This window comes from Protopterus annectens, chromosome 8.part0, assembly GCF_019279795.1.
Source record: "Protopterus annectens isolate FY-2018-M chromosome 8.part0, PAN1.0, whole genome shotgun sequence".
In the NCBI taxonomy this organism is placed as follows: Eukaryota; Metazoa; Chordata; order Ceratodontiformes; family Protopteridae; genus Protopterus; species Protopterus annectens.
In genome coordinates this window covers 1,016,937,438-1,016,957,124 of record NC_056741.1, presented here as the reverse complement: position 1 = coordinate 1,016,957,124, position 19,687 = coordinate 1,016,937,438, and the positions used below count along the sequence as shown (strand labels likewise).

General features: G+C 36.3%; 1 protein-coding gene across 3 annotated transcripts in view; it reads right to left on the bottom strand.

Annotated features, from left to right (window-relative positions):
• LOC122809198 (alpha-tectorin-like) overlaps positions 1-19,687 on the bottom strand; it is a 919,437-nt gene that overhangs the window by 230,483 nt on the left and 669,267 nt on the right. For all 3 annotated transcript variants that reach the window (XM_044080503.1, XM_044080505.1, XM_044080506.1), the window contains 2 exons: positions 19,566-19,685; positions 5,644-5,828 (listed from right to left, as the gene is read on the bottom strand). In XM_044080503.1, the coding sequence (XP_043936438.1) occupies positions 5,644-5,828; positions 19,566-19,685 (305 nt within the window). The remainder of the gene's footprint in view (positions 1-5,643; positions 5,829-19,565; positions 19,686-19,687) is intronic.

Sequence of the window (19,687 nt, the reverse complement as noted above, 5' to 3'; positions counted from 1 at the left end):
TGGACTGTTTATACAAGCAGGAGCCTTGGGGAACAGAGTGGATTTAAGGCTTTCAAAGCCTTGATAATTACCAACATCTCCCAACCATTTTTGTGCTTCTGTCTGACTATGAGATCCTACAGAACTTGTACTTTTTTCCCCTTGTGAAACCCCTCCCCCTTACTAGATCTGATGCCAGAAGTGTAGCTATGGTGGGGTGAAGGAGGCAACTGCTCCATGTGCAAAGTGTTAGGGAGTGCAGTCAGGCAGTCCCAATTGCTCTTTAATGCATACCAGCTTTTAAAAGCTGGTATTGCTTTTGCAGCCAAACCTGAGCATTGTAGCATTTCACTGTGTAGTCTAAACTGTAGCATGTAGCAAGCAGTTCGTTACAGTTTAAAAAATTATTTTTTTTTATTTTTAACTAAAACCCGTGTACTGTAAGGCGTATAAACTGTAACAACTGCTTGTTAGCTTAGTCAGGGCTGAAGAACATTGTGCTCTGTGCTCTCTGCTCTCTGAGTGTGGTATTTAGTTATAGCAATCTCCTTGTTACATTTGTTGCAAGACAAGTAGGTTGCTGCAAATTTATTTATTTATTTTTTATTTTATGTTTGTTTACTGGGAGAGTCGGACTGGGTGGTTAACCCTTTTTCAGTGGAGGCCCGGTTTGGGGGGGGGGGGCCCAATTACAAAAAAAAAAAATACATAATGTGATCAAATACTACAGATGAAATCACAATTATAGCAAAATAAAGAAACCCAGGAAACAAAAAGAATTTACATTTCCATTAAATGATAGAAACATAGGAAAATGCAATCACAGGTAACATATTAGAAAAACTGTACAATCAAAAAAAGAAAAATTCACACTTAATACATGTAAAAGAACAATGCAAGTATAGGTAGTGTCATCCAAGAATCACATCTGTTTTCAGTCAATATATATAAAAATATCTACACATATATTAGAGTGTTCAAGGCATAAATGTATGAGTAGAGGAATTAATTAATCAAGAGCAGAGCCAAGATTTGGATAGGTGGGACTTGAGCAGTGATTTAAATGTATGGGGGTTGACAGTGATTAACATAGATTGGGGGGGAAGTTCCATATCCTAGAGAAATGATTGGAATACAGAGAGTCAGCATGGAAGTTGTTAGTATTGGTAACTTGTAACAGGAGCTTATCGGAGGATCTTCGTTGTCTTGTATTAGATTGCTTTTTAAGTAGGTTTTGAAGAGATGGGAACTTTTCAGTTTGATGTACTATGTGTAGCTATTATAAGTTGCGTAAAAGTCAGTAGTTTGGGTAATTCCAGCCAGCTAAATTGTTGTAATGTAATACAGTGGTGAGCTCTGTGTGGGGAGTTTCTGGCAAATTGGGCAACTTTATTATAGCAAAGTTCTAGTTTAGTTAGTTCAGTTTTCTTTAGGTTAGTGAGGATGGCAGAGGCATCTAAGAGGGGAGAAAGTAAATGAGTCCTGACAATGGATTGTCTGGTGAAATCAGTAACATATGGTTAGCCCTATATAGACAGTCTAGTTTTATGTGGACCTTTTTAATGACAGTTGTCAGATGTTTATCAAATTTCAAATTGTTGTCGATAGTGATACCTACTAGTTTGGTGTGCGTTACTGGCTCAATTTTGGTGTTATTTGAAGAGTAGATTTGGAAAGGTATGTGTTGGTCCGAGGGTTTATTGTTTGAGAAGATCATTAGTTTTCTCAGAGAGGGAGGGAGCTGCACATACAAGTGCAAAGTCATCCGCTTACTGGATGATTTTAGCCAGGTTAGTAGCAGTTCACATCTGATGAATGCTGGGAACAAATAATGCACACAACAGGCTACAACACTGAACCACACCCTTGTTTCATCTCTTTTATAAGCAGTGCATATCCAGTCTTGCCTTCCAAAATAGCAAAGACAAAAAAAAGAAAACAAGCAAAATCATTATAGGAAAAAACAGACACATAAAATAAATGGGTTCCTATTACATTATCGAAAGATAACATAATCAATCGATCAAAACTTCGAAATGGCAGTCTTTCAAAGATCGCATTGTGGGATTGCAGTACAGTGAGGATTGAAATATTTGTCCTTTCCTCACTGTAGTGCGATCTCGGAGTTGGAATATATATTTAGCGGGGGGGTGTGGAGGCGCAGCCCCCCACAATACATGCTTTGAAATGCTGCCATTTCAAAGTTTTGATTGTTCGATTACGTTATCTTTTGATAACGTAATATGAACCCAAAATAAATATCCCCATCAAATTAAAGCCAATGATTTAAACCTTTATGGTGCAAATGGAAAAAATGTAGAAATCTTACTCATTTCAATCTATTCCCCACCATCAGCCCACATGAGCATAACACTTCCTTCTGTATCTTAGCTATTGGTCCCTTTTTACTGTTAAGCTCCATACCACCAAATTAAAGTCCCCAGAAATTAGTACATCTAATAAAAATCCAAGTTTCAAAGAAGAACTATCACCATTTTTCTCTTTCGAAGCGAATGATAAAAATCAGAGCAGGTACTAATGAATAGAATTTTAAGCCAAGAGACATTTAAACATAGTTTGACTTCTGACTCATTGGGTCCTGTTTATTTGCATACAACTGTTGGAACCATTGAATTAATTAGGCTCTGAACCTTCACAGTCTTATGTGGAAGTTCAAATGTCTATATAGCATTTCTAGGAATTTAATGGGCAATTGGCATCCATGGTTGCCCTAAAATAATATGAGCCGCACAGTGCCTTCACAATTATACCCTCTCCAACTGACCCTGTAAAATAACTTTACCCAGCTAGGCTTGTAGAGGCCTAGGGTCATTAGTCTAGTAACCTCCTATGAACCTATGAATACTCATCACATGCAGACTTACCCAAATAAATTTCCTATATATATTTTCAGCAAGATAATCAAATTAATGTTTTTATGAAATAAGCCAAACATGATATTCAATGCCAAGTGAACTTTCACTTTGATGTATATGTCCCTAATGTTTACTAATCAGCTATGACAGAGCAACTAATGCTGCTTTAGTCAGTATCAGAATAATATCACTATAAAAATACCAAAGTGTCTCTGATTCCTTACTTGGAAGAAAAGATACTATGGGGAGAAGACAGAGAGAAGGTGAGAGAGGCATGCAGAGGGAAGAGGAGTAGAAAAGACAAGAAATGTGAGAGAGATGCAAAGAGGCAAATAGGTTGAATAGGAGGCAGTAAGTAAGGGGATAACAAGATGAGATAAGGAAGGATGAAATAGGGATAAAGAGATGTGTGAAAGAGCTGCAGTGTTCATGGAACACAACTTGAGTGAGTGCGGCTGCACTTTGCTTGGGTGAGGATGTGCTGAAGTTTGAGTACCTTTGGACATCTTGGATTGACAGAGGAATGGAGTCTAATAGTTTAGATGTTAGGATGGGGAATGCATGGTCAGTACAGTAAAGTTTACTTTCTGGAATTAGTAGGGTGAGCTGAGATTGAAAGATACCCCTGAGATTATATGTACGGTTTTGGTCAAAAGTTTGAATGATGGGGTCAATGTCTAAGGAGAAAGGACTTTATGATTTGATGATCATAGTAAGAGGTTGGCTCTCACATGTACTGGGAACCATTTAGCTTTAGTAAGAGTTAGGCATTGGAGTTCATTAGTCAGAGAGTTAATAATGAATCAGCAGATTTTATGGGAGATAGTTTGTAAGCTGGTGGCCTTGGGGGCTCCTTTTATAACAGGAGCTGTTTTACAGGTGGTGATGCCTACTTTCACCTTGAAGAATATATTGGTGAGGAAGTCTACAAAGCAAGGTTTTGCATTGTCACTCATGCCTAGTTTAATTAATTGGTAAAACAGTAAGTTATAGTCAAGATAACCATATAATCTGTGAAGTCTAGAATGGATAAGACATTACATTTGTTGGAGGGGAGTGAGTACTGACAAGCGATTAGAATAGTACTAGAAATAGTGTAGATACCTGAGGTACACCTTAGTTAATGTGAGTGATAGAAGAGGATGGGGATAAAAGCTGTACTGCATTGGACCTGTTAAACAGAAAATTGTATGTTTATACCTACATCACCTGGGGAGTTGAGAAGGAGAGATGGGTTGACTGTATCAAAGGCCTTAGGCATGTCAATGAAAATTGCTCCTGTGAGGAATCCTTTTTCCACATTATATAAAATTACAGCAGTGAGTGAGTAAATTGTGGACACCATGCTGTGGCATGATCTAATCTGTGCTGATGAGGAATAAGCTACACTGTGTGTTGTGGTACTGGATGAGTTCATCATAGACTAGTTTTTCTAATATTTTCCCTAAGGTTGGGAAGATGAATACAAGTCTTAAATCACTGGATCAGAAAGTCTGGTAGATTTTACAATAGGTCACCTGCCTTTTTCCTTTTTTGGGACATGATACCTTTACTGAGGCATGTATTATAGCAGTGTTTAAGTGGGGTAAGTCTTTACATAGATTTATGAACCATGGGTGGAGGCCATCACTTCCTGTGTGCCATTTGAAAGGCTATTTTTAAGTGCTCAGGTGATCTCTTTGCTGGTTATGGCTTTGAAATAAAATTGTGGGGAGTTAGGGGTTTCTTTTCTTGGGGGTGGCTATTAAAGGTAGGCTGTGGTGGGTTCAGATATTTGAAAACTTGAAGGAAATCTCTAGATAAGATGATCAAATGATGTAGCAATAGTGTCTTTTAGCAATGAGTCTTCAGGAGTGGTTCTGCTAGCAATTATGTTCCATCAGCCTCCAGAACTTTGTTTGTTTGCAGGTGTCTTGGCTTTATGTTGTTGTGAGGAGATTGTTCTCATATCACATGTCTGATAACATTTTTGGCTAGATTTATACCCTGTGTGAAGTGGTCTGTGTTTTTTCGGTTGGGGGATTTTTTTTTCCATGCAATCCAGACTTTGTCTCTTATTTTATAGAGATCTTCAAATGCATTTGTTTTCCACTCATTATGTGAGAACTTATTGAGTCTAGTTACTAGTGGGAGGTCTGTGCCCTAGAGTTTAAAAAGTAAGAGAAAAGAAGTGAGGAGTCTGAGATCTAACCACTATGCTGATATGATTGCTGAGTATATCACTTGTCTACAATGGTAGAGTTGCGTTTCTAGATAACTATCAGAATATTTTAGTAAGTAATTGAATAAACTGCATCCTGTAATATGAGGGTTTGAGAGCTAGTTTTTATTTGTTTGTCCAGTTTTGATCAAGTCACTTAACTAAAGCAATGTCCCAAAGTAGACTTCAAATAAAGTTTGTGGTTGCTTTGTATTTACCACAAAATGAAAAAAAAATGCAATTTTGGTCTCTATCAGGATACATTCATAAGGTGGGAGTAGGGTCAAACAAGCAGCATACAGAATATATTAATTCTTTTAAGAAAGCTGAATTGAGTTAAAAGTAGGAAATGGACAAAAGAGCTTTTCAATTATGTTGTGGTCTCTATTAAATAAAACATAAGTAAAATAAAATAAAATAAAATAAATAAGACAAACACGCTAAATGTCTTAGATTATTTAGATATATGATCCTTCGAACTATAAAGTTCTTCTGAGAATTTCATAAATCCTGTGCAAAAGCTAATTTTTAATTTAAAATTGTAAGGAACCACTGAGTACTGATACCTATCCCAGAAAATTAACTTACCTGCATTTTCATGCCACATGTTCTTTTATTGGTATCAAAGGGGAATATAAGCCTGCCATCTTGTACTCTCCCAGTACACTGTGGATCATTCAGATGTAAGGCACTTGACTGAACACCATCAGTAAACACCATGCAGCGTGACAGGGAAACAAAGCTGCTGCTGCCAGTGCAATTTGCTTTGTAATCTGAAAAAGAAAGATATAGGTATTATATACAATGAAACAACACAGTCTCACGTCTGCACCAATATTCACTACTTGTACAAAATCAGCAGGAACAAAGAACTGCAGACTGGGCATTATCACAAGATAATTAATGCCTTTCAGCATAAGAGCATATATATGTGTGTGTGTGTGTATGTGTGTGTGTGTACACAGACACACATACACACGCACACGCAGTCATATACATATACGCATACACACACACACACACACACACACACACACACACACACACACACACACACACACACACACATATACATATACATACACACACACCCAGATATACATACACACACACACACACACACACACACACACACACACACACACACACACACACACACACACACACATACATATATACATATACATACACACACACCCAGATATACATACACACACACACACACACACACACACACACACACACACACACACATACATATATACATATACATACACACACACCCAGATATACATACACACATACACATACACACAAAAACATACATACGTATGCATACATACCCACACATAAACACACACATTTATATGTGTGTGTGTGTGTGTTTAATGTAACTTGGCAGTTGCATTTCCACAAAATGTACATGATTTCAATTCCAGGGTACTGAGGCTGATTTATTAACATAGATTTAGACAAGCAAGTACTAAGTAAAATATAGAGTGAAAACTAATTTTTAAGGGGTGGAGTTAATTTTGTCTAATTAAAGAACATCAATTGTCCTAGCTTAAACATATAAATAAAATGAAAAACAAGTGATTTTCTAATATTTAAGGCCTCTTTACTCAATCACATTTGCTTTTGGCACCTGATATTTAAAAAATAAATTGTAAATCAAGTCAATTGTATGATTCTAAGTTAAGTGAATGACTTCTCTGAAAGTCTACTATTGGTACTAGGAGTCTGGAGCATCTTAGCATTCACATTTTAATCATTTTAGCAACACAGCTTTTAGAAATCACCCTGGCTATCTGCCACACCAAGATCTTTTATTATTTATTTTTCCTTCCCCTCATAAAACAATAATTCTAGGATCTTGGAAATGTCACATTTACTATAGGCAAGGTCTGAAAATTTACTAATGAGCAGAGTATACTGCTGCTACTGTGTTAAAAATCAAAGTTTTAAAGAGCTGTTAACTGCAAACTGTACTGGAATAGGTTAAAAACTTGAGATGGTGTAAGACTAAAGCGGAACTCTGTCATCGTGTTAGAAAAAGAAAAAGAAATAAGAAAACATAACACAACAGACTGAATATAAAATATATGAAGTAATAAATAGGGTCAAAAATCTTCCTCTCGTTGTTTTAAAATAAATATATTTTGAAATATTTCCTAGATTCTAGAGATCATTAGGGCATTAGATAAATATAGAAATGTGCTTTAATCATGAGTCCTAAATTAAGCATATTATGTTATTATGGCTGTTGTAGAAGTCATTTTCTGAAAATGTATACCATAATCTTTGCTATAAATGTTTAGCTAACATACCACCACTCTTTCAAGTGTTTTAGAAAGAGGAAGAAGGTGGAGCTGGAGAGAGATTAGCCTATAGAAAGCCACCATCTGGAGTGGTCAGTTTTTAAGAATTGATACAATGGTGGTATATTTCAAGAGCTCTGGAAAGTTTCCAGTTAGCAGAGAAATATCACATGTACGTTGGGAGTGGAATTGATAAAAAAGTATCACATAATAAGGAACATTGCTGTAAGATCATTTGCTCCAGCAGCACTGTTATTTGATGTATTCTACTGTTGATTGCTCAGGTGGTGCTGCGGTAGCATTGTTGCCTCATAGCAAGACGTTGTCCCGTTCGATTCTCAGCTAGAGCATCTTCTGTGTGGAGGCATACATGAATGGGGTGTGCCTTAGTTGAAGGTTGTGCGTCAGGGCTGGTAACCCTGTACATAAAAATCCACTACCAATCATTAGCGGACTGGAGTTTTGCTGTGGTGACCCCTAACTGGGAAAAGCCGAAAGACACAAACAAACAAACTGTTGCTTGCTCACCACCTGGAGGATAACATGACAAAAATTGAATGATGGCATAAACATTAAGGTATTTCTTGAGTTTAAAATGGGGTTAGGTATATTGTTCACTCAGAATGAGACAGCAGGTCACAGTAGTCTGCAAAATTGTAACAGGTACTTGGGGGGGGGGGTACGCACATGGATGTGAAATGGTAAATACCTAAGTTATGCTGCTTCCTCTCCTTACCTCAAAATTCTCTTTATCAAGGTGACGTTTGTCATAGTTAACAGTTATAAAAAGTTGGAATATTTATTTAATAATTTTCTGGATTATTGGTTCATGCAGGTAGTTTTAAAAATCATTTTTTGTCTTCCATGAGTCACTCCATTACCACCTGCTGTAAATATGGTGGTCTCACAGTTCCTGAACAATACTTGGGATATAAAACAGAGTAAGGAAAACTTGACATTTATAGTTCAGAGTGTTTTGCCTGATATTTAATATATCTTCATAACAAACTCACTGTCTTGCTGTAATTAAGGAGCAACTCGCACATTATCAGTCAGGTGTCTGCATTATGGATTATAACAGCTACACACTCAGCGGAGCTGCAGGAAATTCATACTATGTCAGCAAGGCTGCACAATAAGATTGAGGATATAGAGGCAAAATAAGTTGCACTTTATGGTCATTCCACAGGAGGTGGCAGGCTTAGGACCAGTCAACTTCATATTGCATGAACTGACAAAGTTAATGGGTAACTGAAAGAACATAATTATTGAAAAGGCAGACAGGCTTACCCCAAAATTCAGAACTGAAATGTGCCTAGATAATTTATAGCAAAATTCTTAGATATACTGATAGCAAGGGAGGGAGAAAGGAGGCTTTCTATCAATGACTGGCCATAAAGTTAGAGCCTCCCATCACTAATGTACAGCTTTATATTTTAAAAGGAAGGCCTTTGTCCCATGCTTAAGGAAGTGTCAGGAGGTGGGCTGTCTGTACAACTACATTTCACAGCTATGCCGTGGACACAGTGGAATGGTTAGATATATTTATTCTACCAGCCATCTGATGGAGAAGCTGCCTTGACCACTTATTCCTCCTCATTGAACTGCAGTGCCGGGGGAATGGGGTTTGAGGGAAGGATACACTTTTTGTGATGCTTTGTTATCAGAAGGAAAGACAGACAGGATTCCTCCCTCATCACTCTAAATCTGCACAGAAAAGGAAGAAATGATGGAACTAAAGCGGAGAAAGAATATCTTTTATCATAAAAACCTGAGGCTAAAGAATCCTAAGTATAACCCTGTGCTACTTCACAGCAGACATGATGGTTTGAAGGAGGCTAATAAACCTGGTGCCTAGTTTGACTCAGTTATGGAATTTAATACCCTGGATCCCCCTTTTGCAGTAAATAAGTCCAATGGAAAAAAGTGAAGTCTCAGTTGCTACATTTACAAAGGGGGAGAATTCTGTGGACTTGCTACTATACTCTTCAGGATGACTGTTTAAATTAAATACATTAAGGAGGTATGGAATGTGACTTGTATTCTTGCTTATGAAGTAAACATTTGTCCTGACTCAACTCCCTTTAGGTGGACTGAAAAGGAAACTTGTGCAATGCTCTGTTTATTTTCTGAGTGAGCAACAAAAGTACTGTGGAACAGTTCTGTGATTTGTTTCTGTTTTACAGGTTATTGTACATGCCAATACATATGTCTGTTTCTTGCTTCTTCTATACAAATAGTAGATGTGTTGTGAGAAGTATGAATATTTAATAATCTGTTCACCTCACAGTTAAGTCATAGTTTGCACTGTTAACTGCCAACGGGTAGGGGGGTTTAAAATCAGGGAAGCTCATCCTTTTTTTCACTTGTCCTTGATGTGTACGATTGATTATTTGACAGTGTGATTCAAATAATCTGAGAGGAGTGTTTGTTGTTAGTTTATTAAAAGTAACTTAAATGAGGTTCTTCTGTTAATTACAGTTTAACAGTAATTTAGCCAGGGTAGGGTAAAGAGGGCAACTGCCCTGGACACAATGTACTGGAGGCAGCAGTCAACCAATCCCAATCATTCTTTAATGCATACTGGCTTTTAAAAAATGATATTGCATTTGTGGTCAAACAAGAGCTCTATAGCATTCCATGTGTGGTCTGAGCTGTAGCAACTGGTTGCTCCTTTGTAGCAAAAAGTTTTTACAGCTTAAAAGTAAAAACAAAACAAGAACAAAGAAGATATTGTTCTTTCTTTCTTTCTTCCTTTCTTTCTTTCTTTCTTACTAACTATAACCATGACAGCTGTAGCAAGCAGTTTGCCGCATCTTAAAAGTAAATTTTTAACTAAAACCTGAGCACTGTAGCACTCCATGCATGGTTATAGACCATAGCAGTTTAAAAGAAAAAAAGGTTTTTGTTTTTTTTTAGTAAAAGCTAAGGATGGATAGTTTGGGGCAGGGTACAGAAACATAATCTGATTGGCTCCTGCCATTCAGGAACCCCAGTTACCTAATCACAGACTTTTTTTTTTTTTTTTTTTTTGCTGTTCACTTAAAAAGCTAAAGGGGATTCTTGTGACAAGCACAGGGTACAAGTTGAACTAGCTACATTACTGACAGTTAATAATTTTACATTCCTTCTAGTTACACTCCTTATATTGTCAGTGCTTCTCTTATTTCCTGGCTTTTAAATAATCTAAAAGGGGGTTGACTATTGATCACAGTAACTGGCATATAGATGGTTCTAAGTCTTGCTGATTGGTTTAAACAAAGCACATCAAAGATAGGTGAAAGTAACAATGTACTCATTACATTCATTACTTTAAATGTTAGGGGTTAGGTTCTTGTTACAAGAGGAAAGCTTTCACTGATGAATTAATTAGGATGAAGGCTGACATGGTTTTGTAACAGGACTAAGTTGAAGATGGTAAACATGGAAGGGCTGAATCAACATTGGAAGGGCTGGGGCAGAGTCATGTTTTTTATGACAGGCAAGAAGGGGGTCATAACTTTAGCTCAGTAGAGGTTAAGTTGTGCTTTGATAGAAGAGACCAAGGAAGACAAAGTTAGGTATTTGATTTTACAATGTAAGTGGGGTAATAATACTAAACTTCTTGGAAACTTCTATGGGCACAAATAAGGATCAGATTAATGTGTGACTGTCTTCTTTTTGACTCTAACTAAGATGAAGTACGTTTATTCAATCTGTATTGTTGGAGGGAATTTTAATATTGTCCCGATCCTTTTTTGGACAGAATAACCTCAGGGACAATCCAGTTGCCCCAAAAGTTGGCATGCTTAAAGTGTTACATCACTCAGCTAAACTTAGTTGATGTTTGGAAGATATTACATCCTCATACTGTGGAAAATAGATACCTAGGGCCATGGGCAGTATTGTAAGTAGGCAAGACATTTGGCTGAATGATGGGAGTAGATTGGGGTAGTGTTGGAAGCAGAGCATAAATCTGGTCCCCTTTTAGACCACAGTGCCGTTGTGCTGGGTCTTAGTAACTTAGGATTAGGTCACTCTTCTTCAAATTGTCAGATGGAGCTACTAATTTTTAAATCTCAAAGTAAGGTAGATACACTTAAGAAATGGTTGGAGCAGTTTGGGGTGCAGTGTAGTGAGGATAATGCTAGGTGGATCAAGAAATGGGAATTGTTTAAAAACTATCTGAAGTCTTTTATCTTGTAGTTTGTACCAACAAATGAAAAGAGGGAAGGCAAGACAAATCTAAAGAGTTAAAATTGTTAACAGAAGTAAATGAGACTAGATTCAAAAGGTTAAGTGTTCAGATAGGATTTTGCAGAATAATATCTTCCAATATAAAAAAAAAGAACATAGAGGTATAGAGTAATCAATTATGAAAGGATGAGGGAAAAACTGGACAAACAGAGACTTTTTACTAAGCAGAAATTATGAAATTCTATAAACTGAAAGCATGTAAACTAGCAGAGTGAAATGAGGAGAATGTGATGTCATATCTACTAGATGAAAGGGGTGATACTGTTAGCCACCCTTTGGAGATAAATGCTCCTATATTATACATTTAAGGAAGTATGTTCGTCTAAACACAGAGTGACAGACTTGGAGATTAAGGTTTTTTTTGAACAGTTTAAATTTTAAACAAGTTACAGAGGGAGACTAAAGCAGTCTAAAGCCCCTATTTCTTTTAGGGAGATATATACATGTAGGGCACCAGGTCTGGATGGCAAGCCCATAGAGTTTTATAAATGTTACAAGAAGCAACTTGTCCCTGATTTGTTATTGGTGCTTAAATAGATGATAGAATCTGATACCTTTCCTAAATCTTTTAGCACTGAAATTGTTGTATTAAATACAGAACCAGGTAAAAATTCCAGTGGTGTTCAGATGTATCACCTCGTTTCCTTGCTAAAGTTTAATAGTAAAATATATACAAGAATTTAGGAAGTGTGGTTGGAGAAGGTTTTACCGTATTTGGTTGAAGAGAAGCAGCAGGGGTTCATCAGGGATAGAGAAGGTGGACTGGACCTGGTGAGAACCTGTTAAATTTACAGAGCTGAACAGTAAATCCATCAAAGTCCACACTGTCTTACTCCTGGACTCCCAAAAATGCTTTTGAGTTGGTGGAATGCATTTATCCCTGGTCATGTACGAATAAGTATGATTTTGCTATAGAGTTTGTTAAGATGGTCCGAATTCTCTATTCCTTTCCTACAGCTTTCTTTTCTGTAGGGGAGATTTTTCTCCCAAATATTTAGTCTTTCTGGGGGTATGAGGCAAGGTTGTCCATCATCTCTGTTACTATTTGCCCTTAAGACTGAAACCTTGGCAGTTGTTTTAATGCAACAGCACACGCAATATGCTATTCCTATATGACTATGGGCATTTATTTATCTACTTAGGTCACAGGTGACAGGGTACTTTGGATGAAGAACCCACAGGTTATCCTGTCAACTATGCTTGAAACTGAAGTAATTTTCAAAATATTCAGGTTTTTCTTTATATGAAGATGAGACTCTTATATTGCCTTTAAATGAGTCAGCCCATGAACGTTATAGTAGGAGAAACTAGGGAGGCCAGTTCTCTATGATTATAGAGGTTAAATATCTTTGGGTTGTCATGAATGTCTCATTTACTAATATTGCTGAAACAAAACTCAGATTACTACAAGATCTTGTTAAGTTTAATGTAAACAGTTGGCAAGGATTAAATTTACCCTTTTTGCAAATAATCCAAGTTATGAAGATGATGCTACTGCCTAAGATTTTATTGATTCTTAGATGCCTTCCTCAGTGAGTCTTTAAATTAACAGTGCTTCACAAGTTGCAGAGGTTCAGCTTTGTGTTTATTGGGATAATAAACAATCTGGGATTAGCAGGAGAAAGCTAATAATATCCAAAGGTAAAAGAAGGTTGGCGTACCAAATATATTATGCTAAAGCAGAGGAAGAATGGTAAGTTATTAAGGCCCAAACCAATCCAAGACCAATTTATTTAACCTAAGTTCAATATAGTTACTTGTCACAGTTGAGAAACTAAATCTAGAGATCCCAACATGGTCTGGAATCCCATGGGATTAGAAAGCTGGATAAATAAAGTTAGGTAAGGGAAGTTTAGAGGGAAGCCTATTCTGGTCTGTCTGAGCAACTTTGGCTTAATCATTTAATTCAAATTGATGTGAATTTATTTGGTTTGAATGACTGGATACAGAAAATATAATTTGTGGTACAAACATTTAGGGAATAGATTATACTAGGCTTCAACTCAATAAGAAACTACCTTGGCGACAATATTTAAAAATAAACTCGGTTTTGAATTAATTAAATAGAACAGCACAATCCACCACCTGGAGCATCTCTACTCCTGCATGAACCTCTATTAGAAAGGTCAACATTTTACCCAACCAGCCTAAGCTCTATAATTTACAAGACATACCTGGATAAGGAAGATATTGTATGGCAGGATTTGAAATGAAGGTATTGAGGGATAACTTGGCATTTGTTTGCAGAAGATGATTGGAGAAGGGTTTTGATGCAGTGGTCTAACCCATTATGTTCTTCCCCAACTGTATTTGTACTGTATAAAACCACATGCATGGCAACATTCCCTGGCTAGACTCTTTACTCATGTAAAAAGGATTCAGACAAATGTTAGAAGTGCAATGCTGAAGAAGTAGATTATCTCCACATGGTGTGGAAATGCCAACTCATCAAATCTATTTGGTTAATGCCCTATCACACTACATCATATGCAACTGGTGCTAACATATCCCTAATAAATGATGCTGCCTTCTGGTTGCTTGGTTTATCAGGGAGGATAGTAGTTTATAAGAAATCCCAGAGTCTCAAGAATATACTTGAGTATAGCAGTAACAAACCCACTCATAACAAAAGAAGATTAGGGACATGCAAGTGTGGGCACTGCTCTCAATGTGTGAATATCACGAATACAGACATAATTTACCTTGAGAGCAGAACAAGATGGATAGACAGTGGTGATTATTATAACTGTGAGACCAAAGGAATAGTTTATTTGGCTGTTTGTTCAGAATGTAGATCGTTCTATGTCGGAAAAACTGAAAGAATGTTAAGGAGAAGGATCTACGAACATAATTATATCACAGTAAAGAAGGAAACTAGTGCCTTGTATAAACACACCAAGTCCTGTGCAAAAGCAGAATTCTCCTTCCTTGTATTGGAACAGATCAAGAATGACATGAGGGGGGCCATGGGAAGATAGGATAGAATTCAGGGAGCTGTGGTGGCAAGTTACCCGTGATGCAGGAAACCTCCCTGGGCTGAATGTCTATCTGGCCACTATAGAAACTAAATTCTGCAAAACTTTAAAAACTTTTGGTTGCAATTAAAATTTTGGCCTGTAGATGGTATTTCCTTTTATTACAAAGTATATGATTAATTCAATGTGGTTATGACATATATTTAATTTTTACACATTAAATATAAATTAACTTTTTAAAATATTTTAATTAATTGTATCAGGATTCTCCTTTTATGGTTAGAATGTTTTTTAATGGAAAAGTGTAATATTTATGAGGTTGTAATTTAATTTTGGTTTTGTGTAAATGTCATTGGGTTTTTTAAAGTTTCTTGCTCTATTTGTATTGGTTGATTACTTATTAATTAATGTATAAATGACTTAATTTAACGTAACACTGGTCATCTGATGAAGTCTGATTACTGAGATGAAAATGCATGGAATCCAAATGCGTTTATGAGTGTCCATTATTTGTGGAGTTTCGTTTGTGTTTGTAATAAACAGCTTGGAATCTACCTCGGTGCTTTCATTCTCCATACAAGGCACTTTTGACTGTTTTTCTTTCTAGGGAGGATACCTATATTTCTAATAAAATACTGTGTTCCCTGAGAATGGTTGCTGCAATCTTATTGAAGGTGTTATTTCAAATTTAGAAGTCAGCCCAGGTGGACTGCAATAAGAAATTTCAGGCATATAAATATTGAGGGTTTGATAGTTTGAGCAATTTTGTTGCAGAACTTAACGTCTTCTGGTGTACTTTTCTCTTTTGCTGGGACAGTTGTTAATTTTAAACTGAATTATCTAATGCTACCTTGACTTCGCCATTGTTTATATATGACTGTTGTGGATGTGTCTATATCCTTAATTGTAATATTGAAATTGTGATTATATTTGTACATGTTGATTTTATCAATAAATGTTGCATGTTTTTGAAAAAAAATTAACAGGTACTCAGGCTGGATATTAATCGATAGTGTTAAATTTGTTTCTAAAATAATCTTTATCGACTATAATAAGTCAATTAACATATACAGATCACAAATGAAAAATATGGGTCTATATCAGTTCACTGAAGGTTCATTTCCATGAACCTTCATTCATTGATCCTAATACAGTGAACACTCACATCAGTGAACAATCACTTCAACAAACAACTTAGCCAGGGAAAGGAATGAGTTGCCCAGCATTCCAACCATCCCACAAATCACAGTATTTCAAACCCACCCATGGGGGGGTGTATCGTTCCCACACCCCCTAACTATATATACCAACACTGAGATAGCACTACAATGGGGAAAAGGGCAAATTTCTTATGATGGCGAGCTCATTCCTTTTCCTGAGTAAGTCATTCATTGAAGTGAATGTTCGCTGATGTGAACATTTGCTGTATTAGAGTCAATGAATGAAGGTGTGTGGAAATGAACCTTCAACAAAGTGATATAGACCTGAAAAATACAAACATCACAGCATACAGTAAAGTCATTCAATGCATACACCAGAAAACTAATGTAACTGCCAAAAAAGATACTGTGTCCTCTAAGAGTGATTCCACATTTACAAATAGGCACACTATTATAAATCCCTACATGTAATAGAAGAACAAAATTATCATTTAACCTGCCCATAACTAGAACAAGGAATGCCCAAGCTATACTTTCCCAACCTCCAACAGACATGATCTCCTTCTCCTACAGAATGCCAACTGTCTCATTGTTTTTTCTTATCTTGGTTAGCATCCATCTACTTTCATTCCTTCCAATGTACGTATATATATCCCCATCAAGTTCCCAGCTTACCTTTCCACGTCCCTACATCCTCCATTCAAAAGCTAAACCCATCTCTTCAACCTCTCCTAATGCACTTCCTCCAACTTAATCTATTTCAACTCCTTTGTAATGCGTTTCTTATCCCATCATGCCATCAACAACAGTTCAACTGTCTCTTCCCTAATCCATCTTATCCCCTATTACTGCATTCCAAACATGCAAGGTTCCTTCCCAAAAACCTCTCTCATTAATTTTAGTAAACCTCTCCAACTTATATGCACATGCACTCAGTTCCACAACATGTGCAGGTTGTCCACCCCACATATATCACATCTCCTGCAAATTTATTGGCTGCACTGCAGGCTGTCAATGACAAGAATTCTGCTGCCATCTCAATGAATTAAGGGAAGGCAATGAGCAGAACGCTGCAATGTTTTACGTAAGTTCACACTGCAGTCTTCTAATTTATTTGTTTACTTATTTATTGTTTCAGTAAGGAAACATTTCTTTACCCAAATGGATAAATAAAGAGAATGAGCTCAATATATTCAGCAGCCTATGCTGAACATGCACAATGGCAGGAACACTGAGTATATAATGGTAGATTCTAGCTTTGGCTGTTATTTAGGGTTCTTTAAACTAGTAAATGATCATTTGCCCTCAGCTGTTATGTTAAGCACATAAGCCAACAAAAATACGTTAGCAGAACTGAATGCAGTAAATGTTTTAAAATAAAATGATTTTCTTGGCTGGTCAAGGTTCCCACAAGACAGCTTAAATTGCCCCCCATTATAACCTATCACTGCATATATACATACAGACATACACATGCAGAAACAAATTATTTGTCAGACATACTGTTAGAACTCATGATTTAGGAATTCTCCTTCTAGAGGAGTTGATAATTTATACCTGTTGCAATATGCATAGCTTAATCATTAATGTGAAGCACTGTTGCACCGGAAAGGAAATCATTCAAAGCATTTCTAAATGTATTTGTTTATTTATTTTCCATTTGTTTACCGGGTTAATCTGATTGGACACAAGGTGACCATTTTCAGTGGAGGCCCCGGGAGAAAAGCTCCGAATACATAGAAAAAAATTATAAAAAAATAATAAAAATAATAAAAAAATGTAAAACATGAAACTTAAAAGGATCACTGCACTCTGTAAACATACAGAAAGAAAGAGACTGGCTATTTTTATTGTTTAATATAGAAAGTCAAACATTTTAGCAACAGCATACTTGGAACAAGTTTATTGTAATTATACACTGGACTTCATACCTCTCAGCTTTCCTCATTTTAGCTCAAATGTTTGCCATTTTACATGTAAAACTATGATTTTCTGGTAAATCCCTGAGGATTACAGTTAGTCGATAATTATTATGCCAGACATTAAAGTTTTATACTTCACATTGATGAAAAAAATGTTTTTTTTTCTGTTAACTTTTTATGTGAATTAAAGTAACATTTAAATATTTTCCCTGATTTTGTCTTCATCCCTTAAAATTTAGCTTTGTCCGGAAGTCTTGAGAAAAGATGTTGAGAAGTATGGTTTCATGCCTCTTCTTGTTCATCAAATGTAGCGGATGCAAAAATATGCTGTTTGAGTAACCATTTTATAAGTAAATTAAAGTAATATTTAAAATTTGTCCCTTATTCTCAACCTTTGTCCCCCCACTGTTTTTAGTATTTTTCCAGAATATGGTCTTCAGATACAGACAGTACCTGAAATGCTGAAGGCAAGCATGTTTTCTTTAATATAATTCCCAACCGCTGGCCACCTCCACCACAAAATCAAAGAGCCACAGATAAGCATATAAAATGTCTGCCAAAAAGTGTTTCAAATAACAACTCAAACAGCTGAAACTGCTTCAGAATGCATGGTATACAACTATGGCCTGTATTTTTCACATCACAATGTGGCATTGGTTTACTGTGCATGTACTAAAGTAAAGATCTGCAAGGCAGTCAAAAATGCTTGAGGAGGCATTTAAATGCCTTTTTTCTTTAAACACACACAAAAAAGAAGGAAATACTATTTACACCAGCACTAAATAGCATTCTACATAGCTATTTTAGTTATTATGATCTAATGACCAAAAACTCCTGTCTGTCCACAAACCTATCAAATATGCTGGGCATTGTCTGTCCTCATACCATGTTGCTAAGGCCTGAAACTTCTTCTCTCTATCCATTAGGCCAATATCCTCCCTCCCTCTTTCAAAACCTTTGTGAAAGACATTTAGCTGAAAGCTGACTCTGTTCTTGCTCAACACCAGGATAAAGTATATCCCTAAATGTGAACAAGTACCTATTCATACCTTACACCTCCTTATTCTCTCTTCACTCACTCCCTTATTTCTATCAACTGCTCTCCCCTGTTTATCTCTCCAAATATACCATACACCTGATTTTCTCTCACTTTGTATTGCAGTTCCTGACTGTATTATACTAACTTACCTTTAATTTCTCTAAAAACAGGATAACAATTTCTCTAACTGTTAACTCATTGTCATGCAACTTGTATCTACTCTTAACCAGTGTTTTCATATTATGCCTAATTTGGTATAATTATTGAAATTATACTTGTTTGTTGTATTATTTTAATGACTAAATAATTATTATTCTTAAAATGTTTTGCAATACTTTGGAGCTTTTCTCCCTGGTGTATGCTGAAAATGGGCTCCTACCCAGTTGAACTTTCCTAGTAAACAAATGACAATAAATAAATAATAAATACATTTATAATGCTAGCAAATGTTACATTCAGCTTACTGGCAAACTAAAATGAGTTAGCAGTGCACTGAATGTAACATTTTTTATTACTTTTAAGTAGAATAATATACTGGGTGGACATCCATGGAACCCTTGTGCAACCATGGACACCAGGCAGCACCCAAACTGCCCCTTTTATAATCTGCAGCTACCAGCTCCTTATAAGCCATAAAGAATGAATTTACTTTTTGCTATAGCTAGAGTCATAGTGTTCCATATAACTTCAAACATTTTAATGATATCCATTATTAGCACACCACCTTTACCTACCTTTTATGGATACCATCCATGTATTATTGTGTTACTTTTTCACTCTTAAAGTTTGAATCACTTCTGGCTAATGTATCTAGGTTAAAACAAAGATATTTAACATACTGTAATGTAATGAATACATACCATAGGAATTTTTTATTTCCTTATCCGAACTGTCATAACAGTAGCAACCGTATTCTCCATAATATTCTCCACACCACTCATTGTCAGTGCACATATGAGTTTCGCAGGGACTCGGCAGAGCT